Source organism: Nyctibius grandis, chromosome 4 (assembly GCF_013368605.1).
Source record: "Nyctibius grandis isolate bNycGra1 chromosome 4, bNycGra1.pri, whole genome shotgun sequence".
Lineage (NCBI taxonomy): Eukaryota > Metazoa > Chordata > Aves > Nyctibiiformes > Nyctibiidae > Nyctibius > Nyctibius grandis.
In genome coordinates this window covers 33,458,608-33,484,246 of record NC_090661.1, presented here as the reverse complement: position 1 = coordinate 33,484,246, position 25,639 = coordinate 33,458,608, and the positions used below count along the sequence as shown (strand labels likewise).

Here is a 25,639-nt window from a genome sequence, read left to right as displayed (position 1 = left end):
GGAGGCAGAGTCTCTCAATAGGAGCCTCTCTTTTTTCCTCTCTCTTGCACTTCCTTTTTCCTGTTCCCTCCTCCTTCCTGGTTTAAAGCTGTCTGTAGGCTGAAACCATATAAACTTCCTGTATCCAGAGCATCCTCCAGCAAGTTATGCCAGAGGTCTACTGCCAGTTGGTGAAGAACCACCTCCTTTTGCATGTTTTGAGAACTTGGACTTCATTAGTTTCATTTGATGACATCTAATTTTTGTATTTGGAAGAGCCAGTGAAGAGTTAATACCTATTGACTGTTTTCCGCAAGCAGTACCAGATAGTAGTGGTGAGTGGCTGGGACTTCATTTCAGCTTTCATTTAGTCTTCTGCTGCCTCATGCCCTTTCTGCTTCCAAATAGTGACTGTATTTACCTAGTTACTTTGATGAATTAACTAGAGGGATTTCAGCCTGCTTGTGTGGCTTTCAGCAGCCCAGAGTTGCAAGGAAGGTAGGGGTGTGGACATTACTGGGCTAGCCAGCAGCAAGAATATTAACAAGCCCTAGTGGTCTTCAAACAGCCTCAAGCCAAAGGGAGAAATACTCCTTCCTGTGAACAAAAAACTCGGAGAAATTGGGTAGGAAACAGATGTGCCTGCTCACAACCCTCGTGTGGGAAGCCCATGTGAGTAGAAGAGTGCGTGACCTTTATGTCAGTAACACCCTTGGGTAACACAGGAACCTTTTAAAGAGTGATTGTTGTCTCCTCCATCCCCTCCTGACTTTTGCTTCTCTTCTCCCTTTGGTCTGAAAATGAGATGCAGAGAGGAGGTTATTGCCTTGCAGTAACAAAGACAATGCTTTTTAGGCTGCAGTTTCACCCTGCTAAAATGAACAGCTCTTCCTTAATGGGGTACTCCTGCCCATTCCCCTCCTCTCTGTCCAGTGCAAACCCTTGTTTCAATCCCACTGCAAGCTGGTTTTCAGAGAGTTAAGTCAGCAGAAATCTGCTTGCTGGCCTTTTCCAGGGCTAGTTTTTGCTGGTTTAGCTTTGTGAACCAGCTCACTCTGCAGTCAGAAGAGTCCTGGTGATGACAAAAACAGGACTGCCTGTTCCCACGGCACCTGTTAGAGCACCGTAACTCATTATGAAATTAGCGGTGTTAAATGTTAGATGGCACATCTGAATGTATCTTCCTTAGCAGGTAAAGGTTATGATCCCCAGGGATAATCACGTGTTGTCTTTCATTGCTCAAAGTCCTCCCTCTACTGCAGATTCTCCCACAACTGCATCACCCTTGCTTTTCTCATGGACTCTACGCTGTGCAGAATGGAAGTACTCGTCTTTGTAACCCAAGAGAAAAGCAGGCAACGCTGCCAGTTGCCCTTGCTAAACCTTTAGCTACACTGTAGCCTTTCTCATCATTACGTGCACATAGCAGAAATAACCTTCCCAGTCTGGGGTCTCTGCACACTGTTGCAGTTTGAGGAGTGCCTGTGAGGCAGTGGCATAAAGCTATGGTGTCAGTGGCATCATGTGCAGTATTGTTTCAGGGAAATTTACTCTATGTCAGTGACTAAGCATGAAAAGAGAAGTTCATCCCCATAGACCTGATTAATAACAGACCCTCGGTGTTACAAAGATGGCATTTCACAGCCCCCAAGGGGAATGGGTAGGTGGTAGGACTCAAGGCAGCGTGGGACTCCAGGTGACAAGTCAGGTAAATGATATCAAAAGGGTCATACTGCCCTCAGGTCAACCTGACATAGCTATAATTGCCGGCTAACTCTTTGTGTAAAGCCAACTGATCCAGCAGTGCACAGATCTGGCAATGACAGTCACAGAGCCGCAACCTCTGTCTGCATTAGAAAACTAGTGGGTGTATCTTCAACTTCCAGATGTCTTCTGCATTTTGAATGCCCCTTGGGATAATCTGCTGCCTTTAGTGCAGTCACCTAGAAGCCAAGCTGTGATAAATTCTGCAGTTATGTAAAACAGAAACGAAGGTCAGCTCTCTAAGTTGTCATTACACACTTGATTACAAATAAGGATGCAAACAGATCAGGTGCTCCTTACGTATTTTTTTCATCTCATTCTTTGCTCATCATGGCCAAAAGAAAAATGCCTGTTCCTGCATGACCTTGCTCGCTCCTGTGCCTGCCTGGCACACAAGCACAGGACAGTTTCTAGTCTGTTGTGTACTGTACAAATCTTGTGTTTAACCCATCACCTCAGCTTTAACGACAGCCCTATGCTACACAACTGTTAAAATCCAGGTTTGTTTGTGCTTTTACTGCCTTCTCAAGATGGCTCCCAGGTGAAGTAACACACTGTGCTTTCCATGCTCCGGACAGCATTAACGCCACTGCCGGTTTGCTTCCCGCACAGGGAGCTTTAGCCTCCCGCCACCAGTCACCGGAGGGCCTGGCAAGCGAAGGCGAGCACACCAGCGGCCATCCTCCCTCCTCCCTCCGCCCACCGAGGGGGAGTCCCGGGAAGGCCCGGTTACAGAGGGGCAGGCAGCGAGGCACGTCCGCCCCCACACTCCTCCACAGGCAGAGCTGGGCGCTGGGCCCCGGGAAGGCTGTGACCGGGACCAGCCCCGGTGCCGCCGGGCCGGGCCGGTGCCCGCGCTCCGAGGGCCAGGCCCCGCGCCCCCCTCCCCGCCCTGACCCACATTCCCTGGGGAAGGGGCGGGGCCGCCGCCCCCGCCAATCGCCGCAACGCGCCGGCGTCACGCGGGGCGGCGGTGACGCGCGGGGCCGCCTCCATTTTGCGGCGGGGCGGCGGGGTAGTCCGGAGCCGGCCGTCGCGGAGGGAGGAGTGAGCTGCCCGCCAGCCCAGCGCCTACTGCCCCGCGCGCCCGCCCAGCCTGGCCCGCACCGAGACACGCAGCCCAGGTTCGTGACCGGCCGGGGGCTCGGTGCGGCGGAGCGCGGGGGCCTCCCTGTGGAGCGCGGCGCCGCGGGCGGCGTTAGGGGAGCGGCGTCAGGGGAGCAGTGTCGGTGGCGCTGGGGGCTCCCGGCTGAGCAGCCGGCCAGCCTCTCACCGGCGGCCGGTTTTCTCGTCGCTCCGTTTTACACCAATGCCCTCCGCGGCGTGGGTGCTGTTGGCATCTCTGCGGGTGCGGCCCCGGCCGCCATTTTGTGGCGGTGTGATGGCGTTGGCTTTTCTGTTGCACGACGGGGGCGGCGCGCATGCGCTGAGGGGCGGGGCAGCGCATGGGTCGGCATGTTGTGGGCGGGGCTGCAGGCGGGAGGTCGGGTTCCCATTGGCGCAGGCGAAGGCGGGCTCCACCTGTCTCCTTCCCATTGGGTCGGAGCGGGGGCGAGACTGGGCCGCGGGCCTGCGGCGGACTGCGGCAGGGAGGGAGGGCGGGCGGGCGGCTGCGCGGGGCGGGGGGCGCTGAGTCACCGGGTGGGGCCGGGGGTGGGGGCGGTGGCGGTGACGGGCCGGGCCGGGCCCCGTGTCTCCCGCAGCGAGCTCCGCGCCCACAGCCATGAGCGGCTGCCGTGTCTTCATCGGGAGGCTGAACCCGGCCGCCAGGGAGAAGGACGTGGAGAGGTTCTTCAAGGGATACGGCCGCATCCGGGACATCGACCTGAAGAGGGGGTTTGGGTTTGTGGTGAGTGCGCCCCTCCGCAGGGGTCGGCGGGCCCGCGCCCCTGGGGGCCACTCCCATTCACGCGCGACTGATGTGCACGAAGCTCCTTGTAAAGACAATGCTATCAGCGTGCTCAGCTAAGCGTACTCTGTGGCAAATAAGCATATTTTAATTTCTTCGAGATGTAGGCTTTTACTTTTATGTTTTTGCTGTGGTGGTTCTGCAGGAATTTGAGGATCCGAGGGATGCAGATGATGCTGTCTATGAGTTGGATGGAAAAGAGCTTTGCAGTGAGAGGTGAGGTACCCTATTTTGTGAATATATAAACATGAATATCTAAAATAAGAAATAAGTCGATTTTAACTTGCATTGTGTTATCGGTACTGTTTAAACTATTTTATGGGGGTTTTTTTCCCCCTGTAACTGTGAAGGAATATGTAAGAAGAAATATGTAAAAAATATATAGTTTTCCGTTTTTTTTTTTTCCCCCAGGGTTACAATTGAGCATGCAAGAGCACGCTCTAGGGGTAGAGGCAGAGGGAGGTACTCTGACCGTTTTAGTAGCCGCCGTCCACGTAGTGACAGGAGGTATGTATAGCTTTGAACTGACATAGTTTAAAAAAGAATACTGTGGAGTCAGGAGTCATCTGATCCAAGAACTTGAGCTAGAATGCGATATCAGAAGGTATTATTTGCCTTTTTAGTCAATCGTTTGGTGTGGCAGTAGGACAGTAAGGATTACAAAACTTCTCAGATATGCTTGTCGTATTTATGTTCCGCCCCCCCCACACCCTAAAGTACTTAATGCTTGTCCTAGATTACTTAGGGTATTCCATAGTTAAGTTGTAGTAGTAATGGTGATATGCTGATAGTGGTTATTGGTGCAGCGTTTATTATTATTAACGTGGTTCTATTTTAATTACTAATAAAAGTCCCAATTATTCATTTCCAAACAGAAGTGCCCCACCTCTAAGAACAGAAAATCGCCTCATAGTAGAAAATTTGTCTTCCCGAGTCAGCTGGCAGGTTTGTTGAAACACGATTAACTATTTTGACTTCGTTTAATGGGTATGTAATGTAATTATTTTGTAAAATAATTAATTAAAAATTAAATATAAATTATTAAAAATGTTTATGTAATTAATGTAATTTAAAATAATGTAATTTAAATGTTTTGAATTAAAACTAGTTAATTTTGATTTATAATAATAATAAATGTGTATATTTGAGGATATATATTTATTTTTTTCTTGTTTTTTAAAACCATTTTAACCACATATTAAACCCTTTATTTGCCAGCCTATCTGTGTCGTTGGCCATATGACGAGGAGTGCCTGTGGGTTATCCTAATCGTTCTGTCTTGGTCACTCTTGGTTGGGCCTGGTTGACTTTCCAGTCAGCTCCTACAATGTCACTTGGCCACCTCTAGATCTGTGTTTGCCGGTCTAGACGTAATCGATGCACTCCTTAAAGTGACACATTGCAGCGATCCCAGAGCGTTAACGAGATCTGATTCCTAAGTTGAGAGCTGTTCTTCCTGTAACGCTTCCGAATAAAGAGGTCCTGGTCGAAAAGAGTTGAAAGATACGAAATTAGGTGGTCGTTGGAATCCTGATCGCAGTAAAGTGGTCCTTGGTAACATCAAGCATAGAGAATGTCTGGATCCATCAATAGTCTCCTAATAGGGAGGGCAGTGCGATTAATGGCTTCCATCGACTGGGTAGTGTTCATCAAGTGGGTGGCGAAGAGCCAGTCGGGCATATGTCATGACGGTATCTCCGGTCGCTTAATGCAGTTTGCTGCTTGGCTAGCCTAGGGAAATGTTAATAAAGGTAAAGTAAACTATATTTTTAATGGCATACGGGGCACAAAATAATTGGTGTTATGTAAATGTAATTCTGTATGCGTATTAGACTCGTAATGTAAATGGAGGCTGAAATAGTACAAAAATCTATGGGCAGTAATTCACACTCAGTCTGGTATATATACAAATGTACTTTTTTCTTGTTTTCTTTCTCTCTTTCTCTCTTATTCTCTTATTTAATCTATATAATCTTTGTAGACTAATATTTTCCTTAATGTTAAGATACTTTATTAGCATTTTGCTTAAAGCATTATGCTTTTTTCATTTATTTCGTGCCCTGGTATAGATAATTCAGTTTTGATAGAATACAAGTATGGCAATTGCCATGTTTGTAATTTATCCAACATCTTCTCTTTCAGTAGTCATAAGTTTCTTTTGTTTGTTTTTAACTTTTTATATAGATAAGTATTAAAGTATTAATTTCACTTCTTTGTGTAACGTAACTGGTCTTGTGTTAGGATCTCAAAGACTTCATGAGACAAGCTGGGGAAGTAACCTTTGCAGATGCACACAGACCTAAGTTAAATGAAGGGTAAGCCTCTAAAATCATCTCTTGAAAGGTGTAGAGTAGTATTTGTATGTGTAATATTTTGGGAGGGAGGCTGGCTACTCAGCAGCTGTTCATGGTTTGAATTAGCTACCCTTTGAAATGCAGTCTGGTGTGTGGGGAGGGGAATTCTTCAATTCATGCTTGAGTTATGACAAGGGATGACTACACTGAGCAGTGCGAGTCTTTTTTGAGTCGTTTTTCTTCTTTCTTTCTTTTTTTTTTTTTTCCCCAGAGTATGTTTTACTCTATCATCAAAAATACAACTTGTAATAGTGAGCTCTATGTTTTGATTTTTGTTTTATTTTTTTTTCTATAGGGTGGTTGAATTTGCCTCTTACAGTGATTTAAAGAATGCTATTGAAAAGCTTTCTGGTAAAGAAATTAATGGAAGGAAAATCAAACTAATTGAAGGCAGCAAAAGGCACAGGTATGGATTTCTAATCTCTTAAATAACGCTTAAATGTCTACTAAGAAAACTTTGAAGTCAGTGACGGGGCAACCAAACTGGAGATCAGTGAATTTCCTGGCTATTGTCATGGTCCATGACGTTTCATTGCTAACACTGATGCTCTCTGTTTCTTCAGTAGGTCCAGAAGCAGGTCACGGTCTCGTAGCAGAAGCTCATCCAGGTCTCGTAGTCGTTCCCGTTCCCGCAGCCGCAAGTCTTACAGCAGGTCAAGGAGTAGGAGCCGTAGCAAGTCTCGATCAGTTAGTAGATCTCCAGTGCCAGAGAAGAGCCAGAAACGTGGTTCTTCCAGTAGATCTAAATCCCCATCGTCTGTGGATCGGCAGAGGTCTAGATCGAGGTCCAGATCTGTTGATAGTGGCAACTGAACTATAAGTAACTTGCCCTGGGGGCCCTTTTATAAACCATACTTGCTAAAACTTGTGGTAAGTATGTGACTTTCTGTGGGGAAGGGTTTGGATGGGGAGGAGGGAGGGGTGGGGGAACTTTGTAGATGTGGACCATGGTGGGAAGGGTTATTGACTAATTGTATTAAATGTTTTTTGATAACCTTTTTCTTGCTCACATTTTTTTGTGAATGTCTGAAGTGTATAGTTTGTGTATATTGGCAGAGCTCTTTATAACTAAAGCAGACAAATTTTTTTGTACTCTAAAAAGAAAAATGTTATCTGAACACTGAACTCCCAGTACATTCAACTGTGAACAGCAACTCAGAACATTAGTTTAATATCTCAAATTAAACTAGTTGCTTTAGGCATCTAAGAGCTCTACATGTGCTGTACATAAAGCTTAATTTCAGAGGGTATTTTTTTGTGCTTTTGAACCATTGTTTCAGTTACAGGTCAGCAGATTAAGTGCTGGTCAGTACTGGTAATAAAACTTTATTTTAAAAGCTTTTCATTTAATACAACTTGCACTACACTAAGAAAATGCCCATTTCACTGCCCTGTGGTAATAATATTCTATAAACCACCCTAATTCTTGATACTTAAGAACTAAATAGCTCAAATAAAGTATAAAGAAACACGTCTCTGCTTCTGGTGTGTTTTTACTGATAGTGAAGTGTTTGTGACCATGCCTCATGTTGGACAGTGTTAAAATGTTTCTTAAAGATGGATTTACAGCAAAGCTATCGTTGAGTGTTTTGGGTGTGGGGGAGAACTTCCTTTTAAATACATCACGCTATGTCCTTAGATACCTTTATGTTCTGAAATAAGAACCTTGATAATAAGGAGAATCACGCTGTCATAGTTCATAGCAGAAAGTGGAATGGACAAGTCGTTTAGGTTTTAAGCACTGTTTGAGTAATAAGCATGGAATATAAAGAATGGGTGTAGTCGGCATACTTCATTAGTGTGTTTGTGCACATGTGTATGAGAGAACATTGAGAGGTGGATAAAGTGTTTTTATAGGCATTAGTCCTCATTCTGGAGGAAGAGGAGGGATTTTTGAGTTGGTGGGTCGGAGTACTGCAGCCTGCGTTTTAGTGTTCGTGCCTTACAGGGGCAGCAGCCCTCTGCAATCCCTGTGTTTCTCAAACCTTCATCCATGTTGCAAGAGAGAGATTTAGAATTTAATTTTAAAAATAACATGCTTTCTTACAAAGTGCTTTACAAAACTACTCCAGTAATCCACTGAAACCTTCAGAAAGACCTGTGGAGCCTAGGCTGGGCTTTGGATTTGGTCCTGGGAAATGCGAGGTGGTGCTGCCCAGAGCGAGGTCTGGCCTAGGGGGAGATTAGTTGTTTGGTGTCTCTGCAGGCCCTGCTCACTTCCTCTATACTGTTGCAGAGTTGTCCTAAATGTGTTCCAAGCTAAGGAATGAGAACAAGTGTGTGCGCCTTGTGCATCTGTCCATTAAGGTGGCACTGTACGGAACTGCCAGGCGCTCCTGGGAGCAGGCAGTGAGAGGCGGTCAGATTTATTACTCGTCAGCTTTGGGGAGTGGAAGGCTTCCTTCTCAGAGGTTAGTAGTTCAGATGCTGACTCACCTTAAGAGGTGTGGAAAAAGAGCGCTTTAACCTCCAGGAGTAAAGGCAGCACTGACACCTGGGTGTAAGGTTAGCTGTGTTACCTCAAGTCACTTGATCCTTCCTGCTTGCTTGAATGATGATGGGCATCTGTGTTCGAGTGGGACGTGGCTCCATCAGGAGCCGGGGTGGCTGAAGGCACCTGATGATTGGAAAGGGGTGGGATTTCAGACACTTCCCTCCCTCAGGCTAAGTATGAAGTACTACCTGCTCTGTAAAGAGCTGTTCCGAATCCTGTTTCTAAACCACGGCACTTGCCTTGCAAGCAGCGTGAATAGATCTCTGCATTTTACCTGCAGAGCTGGCTGTTGTGATGACGAACTTCTAGTTCAAAACAAACTCCCAGGCTTTGTGTTATGGAGGGTTACGTTGACTTCTGGCCAGAAATGATTCTCTGTTGATTAAGCGTAGGTTCTTGGTACGAGCCTGTTTATTCTTAGCTAAGATGGATTACTTCAGCTTACAATGCATACTTAGCATGTTGGAGATGTTAATGCCAGTATTCCCTCCTACTCGCGTTTGTGTGTCCTGAAGAGGTGGTGTATTTAGTTCAACGACTGCTACAAAGCAAGACACATCCAAGGCTCATGTATTTTCAGAGGTACAGCTGGCTGGACTCAAATGTGACATACTGAGGCAGTTTGCGTAGCCGTGTTCTGTTTTTGTGGCCTCTTCTATGTGGAGAGCAGCGGTACTGCACGTGGTACACCGCACATTGCTCGGGTGTTGGAAAACAGGAGCAACCAGCAGTCTATGGGCTGCTCAGCTGTACGCTGGGTCTTGGTGGCTCCTGCACTGAGAAGCGTTCACACTTTGTTTTGGGTCTTCGTTAGAGAAATTACATCAATCTTCAGCGATGTCTGAGAGCTGCTCCCAACGTGTGCCAGTGGGACAATTACAGGTAAGTGAAGTTAAAAAAGGGAACTGATGCAGGTAGTGATTTTCATATGGGCAAAACTGGGGGCAGTCACTTGGGACCACGGCCCTAAGCTGTCCCAAAGGTTGTCATGATGACTTGGAAGTCACTGGAAGTCTACCCCATGGGCTGGCAGGGAGAGGCTTAGTCTAGAGCAAGGTCTTTGGGAAATAACAGTGAGGGTGCAGATAGCTCTGTGGTGATCCCTTTGTCTGGCATAAAATAAGCATATAGATTAAGTGTCTTACACAGAACTGCTGGAGACCTGTAAGCCGGGTGCAGAAGGTGGAGCTCGGAGGGGCTGTGATGGCAGCTGCTGCAGGATCCATCTGTATTGTTTTCCTGGTTTCCCACTGTTTCTGCAGGGTCTTGACACTGGTTTCATTTCTTGAGCAGTAACTGTGTCCTCAGCTGCACAGATCATTTTTGCTGCATCTGAAGGAAAAAGAAAAATGTAGTGAGAATAGGCAGTTCTGAACCCAGGTTACGGAAAGATTGTGACATGGCTACAGTTGGAATTGCTGGGTGATATAAAGCAAAAAGAAGGAACTTGGAAGTCCTGTCAAAATATTTAAGCCATTTTGTTTCCAGGCATTTATGAACCAGAGCCTGGAAAGCCACCCTTTTTATAGGAGCCTTGCAAGCATCTGTATGGCCGTTTCCAGTATCAACTGCTTTGCACTGAAGGCACACCTGAGGATCCAAATTGAGTGGGTTTTTTTTCCCTCAATAACACTTCAGCTATAGCTCTAAGATGTCAAGTGTTCGCGAGAGGGCACGGAGCAAATGCATGCAGACCAATATGATCGTTAAGCAGATCTCGTCTATTTACGTATCTGAGGGTACATTTATACTATTCTATTGAGGGTACATTTATACTGTTCTATTTTTGTACACACTCTGTGTACGTGTCATTTCTATTATGATTGGTTAGTATGCTTTGTTCACACGCCTCTATATTAGTTCTGATCGGTTTATGCTAAAAAACTATATCTTGCAGGTGCAGCATTCTTTCTTATTTTTCAACTTCCCCATATCTTATTTTTCTCATAGCCAAGGCCCTTGTTTTGTATTATGATTGGCTAGTTCATTACCACCCCCTGGACATGCCTGGACATAGCTCGTTCAGTACGTGACCATTGTCCCGTGGGAACCCCACAAATCCCCCTTTTTGTTTTTGAACTAGCTATGTCCTATGTCGTCCTTTTTGTCTTTGTTTCTTACTTAAACCCGGTTCCCTGTGTCTCAGAGAATCCCAGCCTTGGTTACCCATAAATCCTGCTCTCTGTTGTTGTGCCAAAAAGGCTGTATTGACCATTCGTTGTACAGTTTTCTGCAAACATGCAAACAAACAGGGTAACACAAGTAGCATAATGCCTATTATAAACATTCCCATAAGCAGACTCTATCTACAAAACATGCAGTTTGCTTCAGAACATACTGTTATTCTCTGTTATTCTAGCTGAAAGGAAAATTACTGACAGGAAAGCTGATTCTGTGTAAAGGTAACACAGAGCAGGCCTTTTAGAGCCTACTCTTGCTAAACTGTTGCTACATCATCTGGTACCAATTTCCCCCTTTGGAAGTAGTTAGATTTATTATCTCACTACTTCCATATACTTTTCTCAATGATTGTCTTAACACAAGCCACGTACTCCTGTGCCTGTAGAGACAGAAGCATAACCTCGACCCATTAGTAATAGTTCCCCTGGTCCCAACCACTCGTTAGTACCTGGTTCCCTCTACCACACTTTGCCTTTGTTTTTCACATAGCTTGCTCCCTGTCAAACTGCCTCACAAAGTATTACAATTGGGGGTCGCTCCTTATCTCCTGCTAAAGTTAAATGGTTAAGTACATAAACAGCTTTTGCAAGTCTCTCAGAAGGTTCAGTTTCCTCTCCCCCTTTTTGTTTTTGCAGAAGCTGTTTCAATGTGCTATGAGCACGTTCCACAATCGCCTGACCCGTAGGCGAATGAGGAATCCCAGTGACATGTGTAATACCCCATAGCTGACAAAATTGACGAAAAATCTGTGAACAGTATGCTGGTCCATTATCAGTCTTAAGTTGTTGTGGAACCCCAAGACTTGCAAAGCAAGCAAGTAAATGTCGTTTGACATGACGACCTGTTTCCCCAGTTTGTGCTGTTGCCCATATTACATGTGAAAATGTGTCAACAGATACATGAACATATTTGAGCCTTCCAAATTCTGCAATGTGAGTAACATCCATTTGCCACAGTTGCAACCCCAATTCTCATGCCAATTTTCTGACAACTAGGACAAGCACTGACCAATTCGCGTGCTTGTGCCATGGTGAGGTGAAATTGTTTCGCTAGCATTTTCGCTGATTGATGAAAGAATTGATGGGATAGGCGTGCTTGTTCAAATAAATTTGGTGATATTTGCGTATAGGACACAAGTGTGTCTGCTTTATTTCCAATGCTCAAACCTTGATCAAATTGATGACTACGAAAGTGGGTGACAAAATAAGGTACCTCTCTGAGGTTTATTGCTTGATGCAACTGTAGCAAAATGGTGTAAAGTCGCATATTTCTTACTGGTCGTATAAAAGCTCTTTCAATTCGATTTACAATGCCTGCTGCATAAAGAGAGTCTGTTACAATATTTACAGGTAAGTCCTTCCATTTTACAAAAACCTGATATATCGCAAAAAGTTCAAGTGTCTGCAATGAGTCCTCGGTTTGTCCTGAGAATTTGCAATACTTCCATTGTCCATCCTCTTGCCAGGTAATAACTGCTGAGTGTGATCGCTTCCCTGCATCAGTAAAAACAGTTAGTCCAGTCACAGGTATCTCTGATCTGATAGGTTGTTCTTCCCAATCCTGTTTGTAAATAAACTGTAGCTGTTTATCTTTTCAACAATTGTCCAGTAAAGTCCTGTAAGGCCACTTGAAAAATAGTTGATTGATTTGTTAACCACTGTAGATATTCCTTTCTGATAGGTAAATAGATATAATCTGAGTCTGGTCCGGTAATGTCTGTAATTCTTTTACGCACTTTGACAAGCAATTGTGCTATTGCTTCCACTTTAGCCACAATATTCCGAGCATCACAGTGTGACAAATGAAATTGTCGTCGCAGTGCTCGATGTCCTTGATGAAAAAACTCATGTGACATACGTGCCTGCTGTTTAATGTCCGGCACCTGCACAGTCATTGCAGTAGAATTTGTGGTCAGAAACCAAAGAGTCCATTCGAGCATTGCCTTCTGCAATAAACCCAGGCAGATTAGTATGATTTCTTACATATAAAACATAAAACAATGCAGTTCGGATTTGAATTTCTTGCCACAGAGCTCGCAGCAATTCAAAAACACACTGATTACGTGTATCCTCTATAACAGATCTATCCAATTGCTTTACAATGCCAGCTACATATGCTGAATCAGTAACCAAATTAAAGGGAATGGGAAAATTCTGAAATACTTCAAATACAGCTCGTAATTCTACCACCTGAGGTGAACCCTTTTGTTGTACTACCCATAGATTCCCATTTGCCGTCAGAATACCAGACAAGGCCCGCCTTGCCTGTGTTCCCAGATCCATCCGTAAAAATGGTAATTCCATCCACAGGAGTGTCTGCGCACCACACTCCTGTGGCAATTGGAAGTTCCGCACTCAAATTTACAACGGGATGGGAGGGCAAGTGGTAACCAACCTGTCCCGAGAAATTCTCCATGGCTGTTTGCAAAGCAAAGCTATTAGCCATACACCACTCAAAATATTGAGCTGCAATAGGAACGGTTAGTGATGCAGGATCTCTGGCCACAAGCTCCCGACATCGCATCCGTCCTTTGATGATAATCTGTGCCAATAGCTCTGTAACAAATCTGATCATTCTGAATTCCATTGACCAATTATTACCTATGGAATTTGCCTATCAAACAAAGTGATAATTTGTATTTCTTGATTCAAATCAATACCATGTACAAATTTGGAATGTAGCCTGCTTTCTACTTCTGTAATCAGTTGCTGTACCTCTGCAGTAGTCTTTCGTGGTGCTGTTAAATTTGTGTCCCTTGCTAACAATTGGAATAGAGACTGCAATTGTGACGACGTAAGCCCCAAGTAGGGCCGCAGCCATAACTTGAGCCCTATGTTCCACACTTGCACTCGTTCCACAACGGCCGTTTGCCACAGGTCCAAGGCTTGGCAGCCACGCAGGTTAACCCTGCGTGGAAACACCAGTCCTGCGCTCCCTGCGGTTTGGGCTGCGAGTTGACTGCTTAGGCCTGGAACTGATTGGGAAGATTCATTTGTGTCAGCACACAGTTCCTCCCCGCGTTCTTTCTCCAGTTTCCCTGCACTCTGCAGCTGGTTGTTATCAGCTGACCTTGAGCATTATACTCAGACCTGCACAGCTTCACAAAATGCCCCAGCTTCCCACAGCAATGACACATCAAAACAGAGTTATCTCTCCCACTCAGCTTCGACTTCTTAAGGCAGTTTTTCTTAAAGTGACCTTCTTGCCCACATGTATAACAATGATGAACTACCTTAACTGCCGCCGCAAAACTTTTTGCTAAATGCTCCATCTGAAACGTGGTGGTTCCTACTTTCCCACAAGCATCCATTAGCTCGGTTAAGGTGGGGCCACGATTTGCCATCCCTGCAATAACTTTTCTGCAGTCCTCATCTGTGTTGTCCCTCGCTAACTGTAACAACTCTTCTTTTACAATTTTCCAATCTAATGGTTGCCAAATATTTCTTCCCTCAGGACCCGCACCCACAATCACCGGATACGCTTGTGGAATTATAACCCCTTCTAATAACGCATCCCGAATGATCTCTTTCCATTTCACTCCTCCCCCGTCTTCCCCTGTATACGCGGGCAGACGCTGACCCTCTCCCTCACCTCCCACATTACCAGATGGACGCAGACCTCCCCCCCCTGCCCTGATCTAAAGGTGGAGTAGGGAGTTGTAAAGGAGGTTGAGGTGGCCCTAATACTTGTCCTGAACACAGAGGGGGGTTTGGGGGAGACATAGTCACGTGTCTCGAGGCGTTGGCTGAACGGTGCTGCTGCAATTCCGTCTTTAATTCTTCCAGTCGTCTACCAAGCTCTGTCATGTCAAGTTCGTGTCCATTTCGTGATGGTAATGGTCCTTTTAATCCTTGTGACTCTGGTACTGCTGACTCCGTAAATGGCGACTTTAACGGAGGTCATTTAGCGCCGGAATGTAAACTTTGTTCCACAGACTCAGGAAACGGCGAATCCGGTAAAGGTGGATACGAAGCAGGTTTACCCTCCTTCTAGTCCTCCTGCTCAGTCTCATCCGTAGAGAGATCAATGAGAGGAGGGGGTTTTGGAGGGGGTTTCGGACAAGTCTCCTGTTCAGCGTCTGAATCAATTAGTCCAAATCGAGTTCGTGTTTTAGGGCGCACTACCGGTCCTGATGGATCTGTATCTATTTTACTCGCTCCCTGCTCCTCAACTTTTTTCGGAGCCGTCTGTACCCACGGCGATAAAGGAGCTGTCACTGGTACAGCCACCGGGGCCGTGGGAGGTTTTGGTCCTGCAAACAGTGAGGGTGTAGTAGGCGCTTGCGGTCCTAAAGCCATAAAAGCTGTATGTGTGACTTCTCTCTCCGCTTTTATTCCTTTTAACGCTTCGCTAACCAGACTTCATGTAGCAGACAATTTAAAGGCTTCCTTATCACTACTTGACACCGCATCCCAGAGAGAGTCACCAATCTTCTCCCATAAAGGCACTTCAAAGACATCATTAAAGGTTGTAAAATGTCCTTTATCTTTTGCCCAAGACAGTAACTGCTTTAACGCAGCTTCATCATATTTAATTCCTCTCACAGAGAGTATATGTTGGAGGAGTTTCACCACTGCCACTTCTGTCTTGGTCAGGGTAGACCCCATTCCTCCCCCAGCTGCCTGGGAAGCCCTACCCAGGTTTTCCTTTGCTAGCAAAACTCGGGCTTACCGCATCTGTTTCCCGGTGCAAATCGCATCCGTTTCTTTTTCTCAGTGCGAAAATCCAGTGCCGGGGCAGCCCTCTACAGCTGGCTTCCTCTCATCCCCCTTTCGGTCCGTTGTCCGCTGCTTCTCCGCAGTCTCCGGGCCGAAGAGTCCCTGTTCCGGGCGCCACTTGTCAGTGTTCGCAAGAGGGCACGGAGTAAATGCACGCAGACCAATATGATCGTTAAGCAGATCTCGTCTATTTACGTATCTGAGGGTACATTTATACTATTGTATTGAGAGTACATTTATACTATTCTATTTTTGTACACGCTCTGTGTACGTGTCATTTCTATTATGATTGGTTAGTATGCTTTGTTCACATGCCTCTATATTAGTTCTGATTGGTTTATGCTAAAAAGCTATAACTTGCAGGTGCAGCATTCTTTCTTATTTTTCAACTTCCCCATATCTTATTTTTCTCATAGCCAAGGCCCTTGTTTTGTATTATGATTGGCTAGTTCATTACCACCCCATTACCATCCCCTGGACATGCCTGGACATAGCTCGTTCAGTACGTGACCATTGTCCCATGGGAACCCCACACTAAGATACGGTGAAGTGCTCTTGTAACATCCCTGTAGCAGCTGCTCAGCTGCTTCTCTGTCCCAAGGGACTGAAGAAAGCTGGTCTGGAAGCACCAGCAGGATGATTGCTGGAGGATCTCATTTAGCAGTGCATTCTCCACCCATCTTCACAGGCACTCAGCTGGGCTTTGGCATTATGGACCTGTTGAAGTTGGAGAAGAGTCTACCTCGCATCTATACCAATACTGTATATATATGTTAATTAAGCTTGAATCTATTTATGTACTTTTCTAGCAAAAGATCCATGTTTCCTTCCTTCAGCGGCAGTACTTGACAGTTCTGTCCTTTTCCTTCTCCCCCCACTCCAAAAGTGACACCCTTCAGTGAATCTCAACAGTTCACAACGAAGCTGGAATTTGTTGCATTAAAGAAAATCTAATGCTCTCGTGTAGTTTTAGGGGGGATGTGTGTGACTGTTCTTTGCATGTGCTCAGTGCAAATCATAGCTTTCGCAGGATGCCCGTCCTAGTTTAAGCATAGGGCTCTGAAAACCTCTGAGCACTGATAATATAGATATTAATAGCTATATGAAACATTCTGCTGATGCAAGAAGTCATAATTTCTAATGTCTTCAGTTACCTATGAATTTTTGACTGTGATTTGTATTTAGTGCATTGGGTATGGTAACTGAGTTAAAGGGCAACCTGATTCTGCCCCTAGAAAGCAGCAATTCATTGATAATTTTAAGTAAGCATATGTGGTTTGGATTGGAAACTGTAAGAAACACAGGAGCAAAGCTGTACTTGCCATTTGGTTTCTTTATTCTGTCATGGATCCTGAAGACCAGGATCAGCAGAAGTCCCTTTCCAAGCTGGAACAGCAAGTAGAGCAGTGGGAAGAAGTACAGGGGGCCGATGATTTCTGGGGCGAAAGCGACCTTGAGGAGAGTCGAGCAAAGCTGTACATTCTGGCAGCCAGTTTCCATGCACACCGTCCACCTGCATCTGAGTTAAACACGTTACAGATTTATTCCACTTCTGAACAATTTAAAAAGAAGCCTGTCTACCTTGCTGTTGCAATGCTTTGAGCATTTGCCTGTGCTAAAAGCTGCTTTATCAGGAGCGATACTGGGATCCCTAGAAAGCTTTGCCCCGTGCTCCCTCTGCGATGCACAGAGACAGATCACGCTATAAACATAGACTTTGTGCTTGATGGTGTTTGAAAGCCTTGTGTCCTGCTTTGGGCTCTCCAGCTTCCTGCAGGGAAGGAATCTGCTTCTGAGGTGAAAAAAGGAGTCCAAGATGTGAAGGCAAAAAGTGAACAGAAATGTTGCAGCATGTCTGCTTGTACTCCTAGAGCCCATTTTGGGAGACTGCAGTCAGTGTTTATTTTACAAAAGTACAGCCATGTTGAAACCCATGTTCTCACCATTGGTCCATAGGCCAGAGCTGTCATACCTCTCTGTTGCCTCTGGTGGCAGAGAGTGAGGGAAGAGGGGAGTGGAGGAACATACCGGTCATTAAGCTTGAAGACTCCAGAGAGAACATAGCCCAGAAAGAATCCGATAAAAGGCATCAGGGCAGAAGATCCCAGGAGGGAAGGCGAGAAGACGACCATGATACCACTTCCCACATTGGCCACAGACAGAACAATTATTGCGGCAGATGATAGTAGAAGCACAACCATCCCTGCCTAAAATAAAAGTGGTCAAGACATGGACAAAAGAGAAATCCCCAGCAAAATTTGCCTCAGCTGTTTGAAGCAGCTGTGCTCAGTTCCCTGTCCATCACATATGTAAGTATATAGTGAGAGTGCATAAGTGTCTTTCATGGACATAAATGTTACAAGTAATCGACAAGACACCATCCTGAGGTATTACCTAGAGACACCTTAAATAACCAAGTACCTTTCTTGTCTATATGCAAAATAACTGGTGCTTGCTCCACCAGCTGTTTGTTTCTCAGGCATTGCTGTGTGTGTCTCTGTCCAGGTCCCTTTGTGGCTCTAGTCCACCCCAAGCAGGTGGGGCGGAAACCACTTTACTCACAGGTAGAGCCTGCCTACCGCTGGTGTGGAAGTTGGTGGCTGCATTTTCAGATCATCTCATTAATAGATGAAGGAGCTGGGGAATTTTGTGAGGCAGAGTACACAGCTCTCATGCCTGTCTCTCCAGTTCGGAGTCTAACTCGGATGGAGTTCCCCAGGTGTTTTTTAAAAGTAAGTCTCTACCCCTTTCCTCTTTTGTAGAGAAGATAATGGAAAGGTGGTGGTAGCAGAAAGGAACATGACCCAAGGGTCATCTGGGACGATGTAGGTCACCTTCTCATGCTAGGCTTTTAAAGCTTCTTTTGAAACAGTCCAGTCATCGCTGCCCTGTGCTGGGTAAAGGAACCTTCGAAGAGCTCTGGTCCTCCCGTCTCTGCTCTAGCCTGGCTCCCGGGTTCCCATGCTTATTAGAGGTTAGTGATTCCTAATGTCATTTTACGAGGTCTGTTATTGAGTCTTGGCACCCAGTTCTTGCTGTGCTTAGTCCCAGTTTCTCTGAGATGAAGCCTTAGTGAAAGAAAGTATGAAAAACAAGTTTACAAAGTTGTTTGCTAGAAGCTCTCCGGGTACTGCTAGTGGAGCTCTTGAGTTAGACAATGGTGTAGTTGGTTGTCCAGATTTCCCTTTTGCTGTTTAAATACCTGATGTACAAAGGAGACAGAGAGATGATTCCAGGCATAAGTGGGCACTTAGTGATCTAGTGGCTTCTGCTGAATAGGTATCTTATTGATATAAGCAGCAACTTTGTGATGTGACTTTTGCCCTGTGCTAGACCTCTGAGAACAGTGGGGGGTTTGTTTGTTTGTTTGTTTAAATCTGGGGTCTGCTTTGGTTACAGCAGTAGTTGGGGGCCATGTCTATGAGGCTCAGTGCTGTTTGTAGCAAAAGAAAATGAAGTTTGTCCTGGTTTCACTGGGGTTTGGTTTCAGTTTGTGGCCAGCCATGGTGATCAAGGCCCTTAGAAGTTAAATCCAGGGCAGCTGACCCAGGCTGGCCCACAGGTGTATTCTATAGCATTGACATCAAGCTCACTGTAAAAGAGAGGGTTTGCTGGGAAGAGGTGGGGCTTTTCATGGTTTCCTTGCCTCTACTCTCTGTTTGTTGTTGTGATTCCTGGAGCAACCTGCTAGTGATTTGTGGATGCGTATATTTTTGTCTGTTTTGTGTTGTCATTTATATTGATTTTCTGCATTTCATTAAATCTGGTTAACTTCATCCCATGAATCTCTCTCCTTTTCCCAATTTCCTTCCTCATTTGGGGAAGGGACACTGGGTGAGAGAAAAACTGCTATTGTTTAGCCCTGGGTGCGGGCTAAAAGAAGATGAGTTAAAACCAAAGCCAACAAAGGAGAGCAAGGTAGGAAGTTGCCTAAAATATGTTGTTTGTCTGGAAAAGGTGGAGGACTTCTCTTTGGGCAAATATTTTAATGATTGAAGTGGTGCAGTGGATGTCTTGAGTTCTATCCTCAACTCTTTCACTGATTTGTGGCATGCCTTAAAGAAGTTAGTATTTCTATGCCTCTATTTTTGAAAGCTTCTTTGAGGCCATTGGTTGAAAGCCAACTAGCACAGGATATTCCTTACCTTGATGATAAAGCCAGTGTACTGTGGTTTCTTCTCATTCAAGATGATGCCGATGGCATCCTAATGCATTAGGACCAGGGAGGTGATTATCCCTTTGTAAGGCACCTTGCCCTCCAAATCACCCTCATATAGTCCTCCTGAGTAAAGGTACAGAAGCAGAGGCATTAGTCCAATTGCCAGGACCGTTGAGCATGTGGTCATTACAATGCTGAGATGAAGAAAGGAGCCTTCAGTAGAAGAATGACACTTTTTTGTTTTTGTTTTTATGGAATATGCTCATTTTTCTTACTAACCTGGACACATGGTTTTAATATAAGATTTACCTCGTGCTTTCCCAACCTGTCCCTGAGGTTTCCCCATTACTATCAGGTTGTATAAGGGTGTGATACAAATAGAGAGTTGGGGAAGATGACTCAAGTTCTATACTAGCTCAGAAAGGACCCTTGTTATGGGTACAGCTCACACTTCAGAAAGTCGCAAGTGACACAGCAAGTGATGCTTGGTATTTTCCCCCTGGATCTTGTTTTATTGCTAGGGTTTGTTGGATTGTGGGATTCTGCTAGTTCCACGTTTCTCACTGATGCAGCCTCTTCAGACAGTGTGCTCAGTTTACACAACTATATGCTGCTATATGGATAGATGTAGCAGATATAAGCTATCTGTACTGCAATGTGGAGGCAAAAAAAGTGTTCCTGCACCCATCTCATTGAGAGCAGCAAGCCATAAGCTTCACAGAAAGGTATAAAATCCCTTTTTCTTGAAAAATGGGGACAAATTGGCTTGTTGAGCAATATGGGTGCTCTGAAAATATTCTAGACTTACTGCTTTAGTCTTTGTCCAGCTTCCTGGGGATTGCTAATGTTGATTAAAGTAGCTTCTGAACCAGTCATATGACTAGATTGGCCTGGGCAATGAACATGTACTCAGCTTTCCTTACCTGAGGTTCATGTCCCCTCTCAGTGCCAGACTAAAGATGTTGGAGAAGTTCCCCCCTGGGCAGCAGCCACAGATGAGGATGGCCAGGGATTCTGTAGCACCCAGCTGGAAGAGCTTGCCCAATACGAATGCTGTCAAGGGCATGATGCCGTACTGAGCCATTACAGCAACTGCCACGCCTTTGGGTTTCATGAGGTGAGTTGTGATCTTGGCTATCTCCATCGTACACCCCAGAGATACCATGATGACAAAGAGGACCACAATAAGGATCACTTTCAGGGCTTTGTCCGTGGCCTGGTGGGCAAATGCAAACGGTGGTGCTGCACTGGTCAAGGAGTTGCTCTGTGTGTGACCTGGGCTCCAAAGCTCTGGGCTCTCAAAGGCCCCCTTGGTCTTGTTCATCCTGCTGAAGAGTTTAGAGGTTGCTTCTGTAAATGGCTTGGAAGGTGAGGAAGGGATTGATTCAGAAATCCAAATAACATCCACTTAATGCAAGCAAAACATGAACTCTCAGGCCATCACTCATTATTTAGCAGCTGTTGAAACAGAAATCCACATTTTGAGCAACCAGCTGTGAACCCCGTTCCCTTCAGTAGTACATTGCGCAGTTTCTGTAGCTTCTGCTCTGGTCCCCCACCCCTTCCCGTGTCCGCTCTCACTGTGAGAACGAGGGCATAGCTGGTGAGAATGAGGGAGGCTTGTTTAAAACTGGTAAAGATTGGCACTTCATACAAGGGAAAATTAACCAAAAGAACTCTCGTTCACAAGATACTGCTGAGGCCAACGCTTAAAAACACGAGGCATCCAGAGTACTTTATTTTTAACAAGGGTTATAAAATGCTTATGCTTCTGGCCATAAATCAGTCTCTTGATAGGAGGGCTCGGAAGAAACTTCCGTCATGGACAAGTAGTTTCTCTAGCATTCATGTCTCTTTTCCTTCAAAATATTATTCACTCCTTAGCATTGAGGGAAGGTTCTGCATGGCAGGAGCCTCAACCGACCTCTGCAGTGCAAAACTGTGCTCACTGCAGCACAGCAGTGTTGCTTGCAGGACCTGAGGTGCCCTGCACCATGATCCAGTGAGGGGCGCAGGCACTGCCCAAGCTCTCCAAGCAAAGCCAAATAGGCAGCTTTTACCCATCCCAGACTGGTACCTGCCTGGTACTTTCAGTACAAGGCTGCACGGCCTGACATGCATGCAGAGCTCTGGTGTGAAGGGCTCTGTCCAGCAACGGGAGCTGGGCAGCCAGTGCTCAGGCAGGAAGAGGGACCAGAGAGGTGGCTGGCAAAGATTGTTCCTCCAGCTGCTGCAGAGGTGACCTCTGCTCATTGCCCCGCTGCTCCATGTCCTTGGCTGTACAGGTGATGTGCTTCCCTGCGTCTGCCACGCTGGGGCATGGGACATTGCCTGCCCCATCCCCAGGTGCCACAGTCCCTGATCCCTCTATGGGCTTTGCCTTTGCTAAAGGCATTTGTTGCCATCGACCCGAGTCAGCCTCTAGGTCTGGTGTGGGACTCTAGAAACATACAGAGCTGAACACATAAACTAGAGCGAAGCGAATGCTGTTACCTTATGTGCCTGTGGATTTGGCTGTAGGAGGCTTCTGTGTGGTTACCTGCTGCTCCATCCCTTCCTGGCTGAGCTTGGTGAGCGATAGCACTCTTCAGTCCTTCTGCTTCAAGAAAATCTTTCTCCCTTGGCAAAATCTTGTCCTCTGCTTGCAGAATATAAAGCCTACTTTAAAAGAACCTTTTAGAAAGGGAAGTTGTTATATGGTAGTTGTGTTATAGAACTGCAGTCTTTTTCTCTCTCTGGTACAGGACTGGGGAAAGGATTTTAACCAGGGAGGTTTGCTGCAATATGGCCAAGCTCTAATTCCTTTGCTGAAGGGCATTATAGCGCTGCAGCAATGTGTCCCTCGCTCCTATTCATCTGGGAGCTCAGCAGGCTCAGCCTGTCCAGCCCCATTGCCTGGAAACGCCGCTGGCAGCAGGCAGGAATGTCGGAGCTGTTCATCCCCACTCACTCTCGCTTTGGTTGGGAACTTTGTTTTCCAGGCTGGCAGCCAGGACGGAAAAGCACCGACAGCAGCTCTGGAGCCCAGCATGGGTATCCCCTATTGGGTGGGGAGCAGCAGTGCCTGCAGCAATGTGGGACAGAGCTCTGCCAGCAGCTCCCACTGGTGCTGCATGTCCATGGCTTCTCCTACACCTTTGTGAGCACCACACCGCCATGCCTGGGGACAAGGACCCTTCCCTGTAACTTGCAGGTGGTGCTTTGAGACCTCTCTGTCACCATGGTGGCAGAGTACTGCCCAGGTTCATCACTGGGGCCCTAGCTAAGCAAGCGGTAGGAGGTGGCCTGCAGTACTGTGCGTGTTTTGTTTTCCCTTGGGCATCTTCCAGGCACAAGTAAGGGCTGCCCAAGTAGCACGTGGGCAGGGCCCGTTGGAATTAGGAGAAAACGCAGGGGCAAAGCCCACAGCAATTCCTTCTCTCTTTCTCTTCGTCCCTTTGGGTTTTTCTCGCGCAGATCCCTAGCCTTCCTAAGACAATGCTTGTTTTCACTGTGTTTGCCTTTTAGCTGTATGCTGAATTTCGTCAGAAGATATGAGAAGGGTCAAGTCAAACAACTAAATGATTATAAAGTGTCACTGCCTCAGCAGCCCCCAGACCTTCCCCACAAGCTCAGCACAGATCAGGGTTTTAAAATGACGATGTTGCAACGCTCTCACCCTTTGTCTTTGCAGGGCTGTAGAAGAATGCTTCAGCTACCCCAATAATTAAAAAAATGCCTGCTAGTTGTTTGCTCTTAAAGCGTTCCTGCTGGTTCCCAGTAGTCAATGCAGGAAACGCCACGGGAGCCAATGGAGAGACTGGTCAAGAGAAGCAGAATAAATTAGGATCATTATTTCGCCCTGATTCATGCTGGGACATCCAGTTGTTTTACACGGGTGCTGGAGCAAGGGGTTTGCATTCAGACATGGTCGAAGAGCCACATTTCAGCTCTAAAGCCACTGCTTGCTGTGGTGGGACCCGGGAGCTGGGACCACCGAGGAGCGTGGCTGGAGGAAGGAGCAGGCTCCCGTGCCGGGAGGCAGCAGGGCCCAGGTGGTGCATGGCATGCTGCCGGTAGACCGCAATGGGCTGCTGCTGACCTGGTGGCCATGTCATCTACCTCAGCTCAGAGGAGGCTTTGGCCCCAGAGAAGCCACTTGCTAGGCAAGCAAGCCCCTAGTTTCAGCCCTGGGCAAAGCATGCCTTTTGCTTCCTTTGACCACTTTCCAGGCTCAGATCTTAAAAGGTAAATTTCTACATGTTCTTTAAATGGTCTCCTTTTTTTTCCCCTCACTGCCCAAATATCCTCCTCAAACAGCTTGCTCCCCCCGCAAAGGCCTGTGCCTGTGCCCTTGCTCGGTGTAAAGCCAAGGTTGTTTCTGAAAGGTCCTGCACAGCTCAAGCCACTTGAGGGCAGTGGTTGCATGGCCAGAGCCTGGCTCCTCTCTGAGGATAAAAGATCTCAGAAAACAACAAAGTCTCACTGTAGGTGCCATCGCTTAGATCATTTTTAAGTCTGATACTCCTCAATTCAGAGATATGGCCTAATACAAAAGGCATCACAGGATGCTTAAGAAATGTGACACATTAAAGGAGATATTTAAAAAAAAACCCACAAAACCATAAACAAGTTTGCAGAATTCCTGTTGGAGCTCGAAATGAGCTGTGTTGTGGACTTCTTTAAGAAAAAGACACCAAAGGAGTCAATGCTTCGTGCTTTCATAATGCAGCTTCATAAATTCACTGGACAAATATGAAATGGCTCATGTGCCCCTTTCACTGATGGGGAGCTGAGGGCCAGATTTCCAGTTTGCAGCTGGGATCGTCATTTCTTCTGTGTTTTTACAGAATTTAATGTAATTTTTGCTCAGCCAAGTTGTTACCCAAAGGCCACACTTCAGCAGATGCCCCTGATAAGAGCAGCAGTGACTTGATTTGTGCCGGATTTCACACTACGTTGGCCCACAATCAGAGACATGACCTTGGCATCTGGTGTCCCTGTTTTGCTCAGGTAAGGATTTCTCACTGTACGGTTTTGTGCTTGGCTAATCAATTTGCTCACTTCTGTGTGCTTTTGAGGCAATCTGCCCACCACAGACCTGCCCACATGGCAGGCAGTGTGCTAGAGTGGTTGTCAGGGGGTTGAAGAAGGAGGGCTTCTGCAGGGACAATCACTGCTTGTCGTGACTTGTTCCAGCTGTGGCTCCCTCAGGCCACAGTTTTTGTCCTATCCATGGTTTTTTTCACTTCTGTCATTATCTGAGGATGCAGCCCACTTAAATGGGATGCCCCCCAATTAAAATCTAGGTCTGGTCTGCCCTGTCATGGGGAAAGGTGCGTGTTTGGGGTGGCGGTTAGCTCTGCTTGTGTCTGAGCCCATCAGAAATGAGAACAAATTGAACGGGCTTGTCTTGAGATGCAAACTACTCACCACCTGGTGTGGAGCAGTCTGGGCACAAGCTGCCACATACCATTGGCCAGGGCAGTTGTAGCCTGACACCATGATGATGGCCACACTTCCCTCTCCTCAACTCCAAGCTGGGTACCATCCTGTTGCCATGCCAGCTCCATGTTAGGGACAGCTATCCGGTGTGTCACAGGGAAGGGGCACAACTGGAGCGGGACAGAGCGAGGAGGGGCTGGAGAGGCTCCTTCAGCTCTGCATGGTCCTGCTGGTTCCCCTCAGTGGGGCTGGAAGCCCTGCCATGGTGCTGGCAGCACATCCTGGAGGTCTCCTGCAGCTGCTGGGATGTGACGGAGATGGGTGGTGGGGTGATCCGTGGCTCCCTGCCCAGATGTGTCTGCTGTGGCATCCCAGCATGGATGGGGGCCCCATCCCAGCACCCTGCAGCAGGGCAGATGGGACCTCATGCCCCTGCCCCCCTGGTGGTGGCTGTGCCCTGTCCCCTACCGTCGGGTGTTTGCTGGGTCCTGCCCCAGCGGCGCTACTCTCTTAGCACTCCTGAGCGCAGACAGGAGTCAAAGTTGCTTTATTTATTCAAATCTCATTTAGCATCCCTCAGGCTTAAAAATCCCATGACTACCCTCTTATACAATTTTGTTTGATAGGAAAATAATTAATTTTGCAATTAAGCTGTGC

At 46.5% G+C, this 25,639-nt stretch overlaps 2 protein-coding genes across 4 annotated transcripts; one reads left to right on the top strand and one right to left on the bottom strand.

Annotated features, from left to right (window-relative positions):
- Nucleotides 1-2,720: 2,720 nt before the first annotated feature.
- Nucleotides 2,721-6,870, top strand: SRSF5 (serine and arginine rich splicing factor 5). Of its 3 annotated transcripts, none has more exons than XM_068399436.1 (8): nt 2,721-2,867; nt 3,447-3,592; nt 3,798-3,868; nt 4,064-4,159; nt 4,528-4,597; nt 5,894-5,967; nt 6,302-6,412; nt 6,573-6,870. In XM_068399436.1, exons 2-8 carry the CDS (start codon nt 3,467-3,469, stop codon nt 6,817-6,819), a joined length of 795 nt encoding a protein of 264 aa, XP_068255537.1. In that variant the 5' UTR covers nt 2,721-2,867; nt 3,447-3,466; the 3' UTR covers nt 6,820-6,870. The 3 variants fall into 3 exon arrangements, with proteins under 3 accessions (XP_068255537.1, XP_068255536.1, XP_068255538.1); XM_068399435.1 differs by having other exon boundaries at nt 6,570-6,870; XM_068399437.1 differs by lacking the exons at nt 6,302-6,412; nt 6,573-6,870 and having other exon boundaries at nt 4,871-5,895.
- A 2,771-nt stretch (nt 6,871-9,641) lies between these two features.
- Nucleotides 9,642-25,042, bottom strand: SLC10A1 (solute carrier family 10 member 1). The gene is given in 6 exon segments (XM_068397362.1): nt 9,642-9,832; nt 16,722-16,918; nt 17,428-17,606; nt 19,545-19,752; nt 20,482-20,805; nt 24,933-25,042. Coding segments are annotated over 6 exon segments (1,209 nt in total).
- Nucleotides 25,043-25,639: the final 597 nt, after the last annotated feature.

Excerpts from the sequence above, each read along its gene's own strand:
- SRSF5 (XM_068399435.1), top strand. The coding sequence starts at position 3,467 with ATGAGCGGCTGCCGTGTCTTCATCGGGAGGCTGAACCCGGCCGCCAGG. Across the intron at positions 3,593-3,797 it reads AGAGGGGGTTTGGGTTTGTG|GAATTTGAGGATCCGAGGGA; the intron begins GTGAGTGCGCCC and ends GTGGTTCTGCAG. Across the intron at positions 3,869-4,063 it reads AAAGAGCTTTGCAGTGAGAG|GGTTACAATTGAGCATGCAA; the intron begins GTGAGGTACCCT and ends TTTTTCCCCCAG.